At 34.4% G+C, this 7,084-nt stretch overlaps 1 protein-coding gene across 1 annotated transcript in view; it reads right to left on the bottom strand.

Annotated features, from left to right (window-relative positions):
* The window catches only part of LOC132163222 (E3 ubiquitin-protein ligase CHIP), a 9,180-nt gene extending 3,274 nt beyond the window's left edge, over positions 1-5,906 (bottom strand). The window contains exons 1-3 of the mRNA XM_059573433.1: positions 5,663-5,906; positions 5,401-5,468; positions 5,215-5,278 (exon numbers count right to left, since the gene is read on the bottom strand). Of these exons, the coding sequence (XP_059429416.1) occupies positions 5,215-5,278; positions 5,401-5,468; positions 5,663-5,902 (372 nt within the window). The 5' untranslated portion in view covers positions 5,903-5,906. The remainder of the gene's footprint in view (positions 1-5,214; positions 5,279-5,400; positions 5,469-5,662) is intronic.
* Positions 5,907-7,084: the final 1,178 nt, after the last annotated feature.

Below are 7,084 nucleotides of genomic sequence, written 5' to 3'. Positions count from 1 at the left end.
AGTGTGTGAAAACTCAGGCACAGAAGAAACTGGAGAGGATCATAATGGAATCCCACAACGGACCTAATAAGTAAAAGCCATTAAGCTCTCCGCCACCTTATGATCTTATCATCCTTTAGAAAAGGGGCAAACACTCCCTCACACATGCACATAAAACCCATGACAACACTCTTATGCAGCATTATTCTATCCAATTCAGACTGGCTTTGTTTGATAACATTATTTCCTTCTCTCTTTTGTTTTCTCTTTTCATAAAAAAAAACTTTTTTTTTTTTTTTTGATAAGTAATGATTCATTAAAGAAACATTAACAACTCAAAACATTAAAGAAACATTAAAGATATATATATATTTTTATATATTTTCATAAAAAAAAACATTAACAACTCAAAACACAAAACACTCAAAACTACTTTTACCTTTATGTCACATCAAAATACTTTTTCAAACAAAAAGCAAAAAGCACCCTCTAAAAAGCATTACCAACGGAGCCATGCCCGTGTGTGTGTCTCGAATGTAAAGGACATGACAACCATCCTCCATGTCCTATCATCTTCTATAGCATGTGCCTGTCACAATTTCCACAGCATGATCCTACAATCCTTTACAAACGGATAAAAGGATTCGGAAATTAAATACATCCATACATGGAGACACAAACAAACACACATTCAAGTAGCCATATGCCCTCCTCTACAGGATGATCCTATCATCCTTTACAACAGGGAGAGAACTGCAAAATTTAAAAATGCACACACATACAAAAGCCATGTCAACGCTGCTGTAGAGCATAATCCTGTCATTCTCCATGGCAGCAAGGCCAATGGGGTGAAGGGGCAATCTCCAAATTTACAAAAACACATGGGTAAAAGCTATGGAAACCCTCCACAGGATCATCCTATCATTGTCAGACATGCAGGGAGACTAGCACATGATCCTATCATCTACAAGAAAGGAACTTCAAACTCACAAAAGACACATGTTTGCATGTGCGAAAAAGCCAATGAGACACAACCCTATCATTTCACACATATAGACACACACATGATCCTACCATGCATTTACAAAAAGGGAAAAGAAACTCTACAATAACAGACAAAGAGCATGATGCAATCATCCCCTCTATCACACACACACCCCTATATGCATCGCAAGATGAAAAGGAAGCCTCCATTTGTGTTTATTAACTATCCCTCAAGTCTCAAGACAAGAAGAAGAAAAACAAGAGGAGCCCAAGCTAGCCAACCAATCATGGATACATCACTACGCCTAATTTTTGCAAACAAGGCACAGGGAAACCTACATAGGTGCTCAGAACCTAATCGAAAAACAGACATACAAAATTAAGGTAAAGATAGGCCTCCTATACAGCTGCAAATTACACACTTCACACACACATAACTATGATTATAACAATATATGTAAATATAAACAAACATAGAAGATCTACCATTAAGATGCAAACATCTTGAAAACTAAAAACTAGATGTAGGCATAACTATCTGTTGGGAAAAAGAAAATCTTAGTCTTGATCAGTCCAACACTTGTATCTAACTGTTAGAAGAGTTATTAGGGTTAGTAAGTTATTAGGGTTTGGGGGTTGTTTGGTCATTGTGATATTTCCCTAATCCTATATATTATGATGTTTTCTTCAAAGCCAACGTTTCTTAGAGGAAACAAAGGAAACACTTGTGTTTTAGATACCTAATCAAAGAGACCCTAAGTTCTTAGCAGAGCTTTTAACCCAAAGATCTAAATTTCTATTGATAATAAAATTCAAGTCATGTTAAAAAGATGTCATAACCTCTTCTTATAAGAGGATTGGACCCTAAAACCTAGAATTACAAAAAGTACACACTATGCAAATCTTGATGATTTATAAAGAAGCATAGCTTCTTCAAAATTACTGATTGGAAATCTTCACATAATGAAATAGTCTTTTGGTGAACTAGAATACCATTTGCAAATCTAATTAATCAGATCACTACCTTTGATGCTTGATTGTGGTGTTTCAGATAGGAGTAATTGGTATTTTAAGTTTGAAAATATGTGGCTAAAGTCAGAGGGCTTTGTGGATTAGGTGAAAACTTGGTGAATGTCTTACAGTTTTCAGGGATCCCCTAGTTTTGTGCTGGAGCGCAAGTTGAGAGCCTTAAAAATAGATTGGAAAAAATAGAATGAAGAGATTTTTGGAAAAGTGGGAAGCAGAAAAATGATATTTTCAATGGAATCCATGAGCTTGATATTATTGCATAGGAAATATCTTTAACTGAGGAAAGGCTCAGAAAGTAATTGCTAGGGACTTGGAGAGGCTTATTCTTCTCAAAGAAGTGAGTTGAAGGCAGTAGTCAAGGGATCTATAGTTGAGGGAGGAAAAGAAGAACACTAAATTTTTCCACCAGGTGGCAAAATAGAAGAAACATTATTGTGGATTCTTTAGTTGTCAATGGGTCCATGTCTTCAGATTCTACATAAATAAGGGAGCATATTGAGCAATTCTATAAGCAGATTTATTTTGAACAATTATGTTGGAGGCCAAAATTGGATGGCCTTTTTTTCAATTCCATTGGCGCTGATGAGGGTTCTTGGTTGGAAAGAGCTTTTGAGGAGAGTAAGGTGTTTGAGGTGGGGAGAGTCCTAAATGAAGACAAGGCCCCAGGCCTTGGGCCTGATGGTTATTTCATGGCATTTTTTCAGACTTGTTGGGAGGTCATTAAAGAGGATATCATGGATGTTTTTAAGGAGTTTCATATTTGAGGGAAATTTGAGAAGAGCATCAATGAAACTTTTGTTTTCCTTATCTCCAAGAAAGTCCGTGTTGGGATATTAAGGCCTTATGTCCTATTAGTTTTAATGGGTGGTGTTTATAAATCATCTCTAATGTCCTAGTGAACAGGTTGACAACAGTGTTGGAGAAGATTATTTCCAATTCTCAGAATGAATTCATTAAGGGGAGATAGATTCTTGATTTAGTTATGGTAGCTAATAAATGTCTTGATAATGATAATTGAATTAGATTAAGGAAACCTGGTGTGCTATGTAAATTGGATTTAGAAAAAGCCTATGATTCTGTTAATTGCGAGATTTTGCTATATTTGTTGAAGAGGTGTGGTGGGGAGAAATGGAGAGCTTAGATAGCTCATTGTATTTCTACGGTGCGTTTCTCCATTCTTATTAATGGTTTTCCCTCTGGATTCTTTAGTAGTTCTTACAGATTGAGACAGATGATCCTTTATCCCCTCTATTGTTTGTGGTAGTAGGATGATGTCTGCCACAGTGGAATGTTTTGAAGCGATTTTGGGGTTGAAGATTAACTTAGCCAAATCAAAGTTAGTTCCTATTGGAGATGTGGTAGATGTAGAAGGTTTGACTCGTCTTCTTGGTTGTAGGGTGGCATCATTTGATGTTGGTCACTACTTCATTGTGAGGTTGCAAGAGAATTATAGAGTTTGCTTTTCCAGTCATTTAGTGTTGCACGAGTTATGCCTCGAAGGGCAAGAAAATTGTTTGTGAGTTGAAAAGGACAATTAGGATGCCATACTACTTTGGAAATGTGGAGGTTGGCTCCTTTGTGTTTATTGTGGTGTATTTGGAGAGAGCGGAATGCAAAGAGCTTTGAAAATCGTGAGACTACGATGTTAGATTTGAAGAAGATGTTTCAATCCCTTTATACATGGATAGTAGCGTTTAATAGCTTGTCTATTTCCAATTTCTTTGAGTTTTTGGAATTTTGTCCTTTTTCTATACTTTAGGGGTTCTCTTGTAACTTTTTGTATACTAGGGTTGCGCCCCTCTATGCTTCTAATGGATTTGAATTACTTACAATTTTTTTTTAAATAAAAAAACTCTATTAGCTTGAGACAAGGCGGTGAGGATAAAATGTTGGATCCCTTCCAAAAGGCGAAAGTTTGAAGTAAGGTCCTTTTATTATGTGTTGTCCATTCCTACTAGTTCCTCATTTCTTTGGAAGAGTATTTGGAGAGCTAAGGCTTCTTTGACAATAACATTCTTTGTGTGGACGACGGCACTAGGGAAGATGGGATAACCCGAGGAAGAGTAATGTCATAGTGGTAGATTGTTGTTATATGGGTAAGAAGAGTGGGGAATCCATAAATCATCTTCTTCCTCACTCCGAAGTGACAAGAGATTTACGGGTTTCAATTTTCTGTCTTTTGGATGTAGAATGGGTCATGCCTAGAAGAAGGGAAATAAAGTTGTTGGCAAGTTGCAAAAGTCAGCTGGAAAGCCATAACATTTTAAAAGTTTGGAGGATGACACCTTTGTGCTTAATGTGGTGCATTTAGGAGAGTGGAATGCGAGCTTTGAAGATCGTGAGATTTCGGTGGTAAAGCTAAAGAACATTATGTTCAAATCCCTTTATATACGGATAGCGGCATACAATAGTATGCATTTTTCTAGTTTTTCTGATTTTTTTATTTTTTTATTTTTTTATTTTGTTCTTCTTTTTCTCCCTATTAGTTTTTCTAATTCTTGTATACTTCATGTATACTAGGGTTGTGCCCGATGTGCTTTTTAATGAGATTGAATTAATTATCAAAAAACAAAAAAAGCCACAAAAGCAAAACTGCTAAAGTACAGTACATGTTGTCCAAAAAACCAAGCAGGAGCTAGAGTTAATAGAAACCCCTAAGAAAATGATCCGTCCCAAAAGTTTGAACACATCAATGCATCCACTCAAAAGTAAAAATTCTAGACTTTATCCGCACCCATTGCAGATAATAGAGTGAGCTTAGAGAAATCCCAGAAAAGAACTGAATAAGCATATGTAGTTTATCTCAAAATTAGGGTCTGGAAATCAGTAAACTAGAAGATAAATAATACATAGGAAGCTATATATCCTATATAATTACTCGAAACATCTCAAAGCATATATAGTTTAACCTAAATCCGGAATAAATATTTAACATTACTCAAACAAGTGCTAATATGTCCACAAAGACGGCACATTTAATTAGAACAGAATAGTAATGAATTTGTATATCAAAATCAACTTCCAACTGTCAGAAAATATAATTAAAGAGCCTATAGAGAAGAGAAAATATGATGAATGAGGGATTGACCCCATTAGCAATACATTTTTCACTAGACATTTGGTCTTTCATGATTGAAATTTACCAAAAAGGAAGAAACAACCGTGATTGACAAGTTAAAAAAGAGAAAAATTGGAAAGTTGTTAAACGAACAAATTTCAGACCTTGACAGAATTGTTGTCAAGCTCAATAGCTCTCCGACAGTCCTCCTCAACTTTTGGCCAATCACTACAAAGATAATACAAACAACCCAGTCAAAGCACGAAATTAAAACACATAAAGAGATAAAAACTAACGAAATAGCAAGAGAAAGAGGGATGAAACTGAAAAGGGTATGTGACCGTACATACTTCCGCTTGCGATGACACAAAGCACGATTCGTCCAATAAACAGGAACATTGGGGCATAGCGTAATTGCCTTCAAATCGAACCAAACCACCCAAAAAAATAAAATCAATAAACAAATTGAAAAGCAAAACGAAACCAAGAACAAAGATTGAAAAAAAAAAAAAAATGCATAGAAACCCACAAATAGATTAATCATCCAAGACCAAGAACAAGGACAGAATCAGCCAAAACAAACCAAACCCATTAATATTAAAAAATATATACCTCCGTATAAGCATCAATGGCGGCTCCGAAACGGTCTTTCTTGAAGTAAAAGTTGCCGTCTTGCCTGAGTTGCTCCGCTTGTTTGTTCGCCGTACTCATTTTCTTCTCTCTAGAACTTTCCCTACCTACGCAGTATAGGACTGTACGTATGAAAAGCTGATGAAGAGAAAGAGATACAGACAGTTGCTTTTGAAGGTTACAGAGAAATGAGAATTCAGTGACGTTTGGAGAGAAGACCATTCATTTTTCCATATTGACCCGGAAAATACCCGAAATATATATATATATAGAGTTCATTAAAGTTTAAAGTTTAATTTTTTTCTTAAAGTTTAAAAATTTTTAATTTAGTGTACTGAAATTCCAATTTGTTTTCAATGTCATCTATCCTTTTTTTTTTTTTTTATTAAATTTTGTTAAAATTTTCAAAGAATTCTGTTTAAGGGTTCTTTATTATAAATAAATTAAAAAAAAAAAAAATTGCAAAGATTTAGACTTTGGTTAAGATTTAACAGAATTTGCAAAAAATACAATACATGAATCTTTGCAAATTTCTTTTTTATATAAAAAAAAAATGAAAATTTTAATAAAATTTAACAAAAAATCCTAACAGATAATGATATTACAAAATTGACAAAGTTTTCCACCAAATTGAGTTGGAAGAATTTTTTTCAACCTACTCTATAAAAGTGACATGTATTCTTTTTTTTAATAATATGTGAGATGCACATAAGTTTGTAATAAAATTTATTATAACTTTATCCTTACTATTTAAAAAACACGTGTATCTCACATATTTAAGGGACACGTGTCGTTTTTATAGAGTAGGTTGAAAAAAATTCCTCCAACCCAGTTTGGAGGAAAACTTTAACGACAAAATTTTCCTCCAAACTGGATTGGAGGAATTTTCTTCAACCTAGCCTATAAAGTGACACGTGTCCCTTAAATATGTGAGATGCACGTGTTTTTTTAATAGTAAGGACAAAGTTATAATAAATTTTATTAAAAATGCATATGCATCTCACATGTTCAAGAGACATGTCACTTTTATAGGTTAGCTTGAAAAAAATTCCTCTAACCAGTTTGGAGGAAAACTTTGTCCTTAAAATTTTTCTCTAAAGTGGGTTGGAGGAATTTCCTTCAACCTACTCTATAAAAGCGACACGTGTCCCTTAAATATGTGAGATACACGTGTTTTTTTAATAGTAAGAACAAAGTTAGAATAAATTTTATTAAAAATACATATGCATCTTACATGTTCAAGAGACATGTGTTACTTTTATAGACTATATTGAAAAAAAAAATTTCCAACTCAATTTGAAGAAAAATTTTGTTCTAGGAAAAAGTTGTGAAATCTTGTGGAGGAAGTAAGTGAATCACAGGTGGTGCATGGTGATTGGATGGGCTCCATAGTCTGTGGGACAA

This window comes from Corylus avellana, chromosome ca1 (genome assembly GCF_901000735.1).
Source record: "Corylus avellana chromosome ca1, CavTom2PMs-1.0".
NCBI lineage: Eukaryota > Viridiplantae > Streptophyta > Magnoliopsida > Fagales > Betulaceae > Corylus > Corylus avellana.
This window is presented reverse-complemented; position numbering and strand designations above follow the sequence as displayed.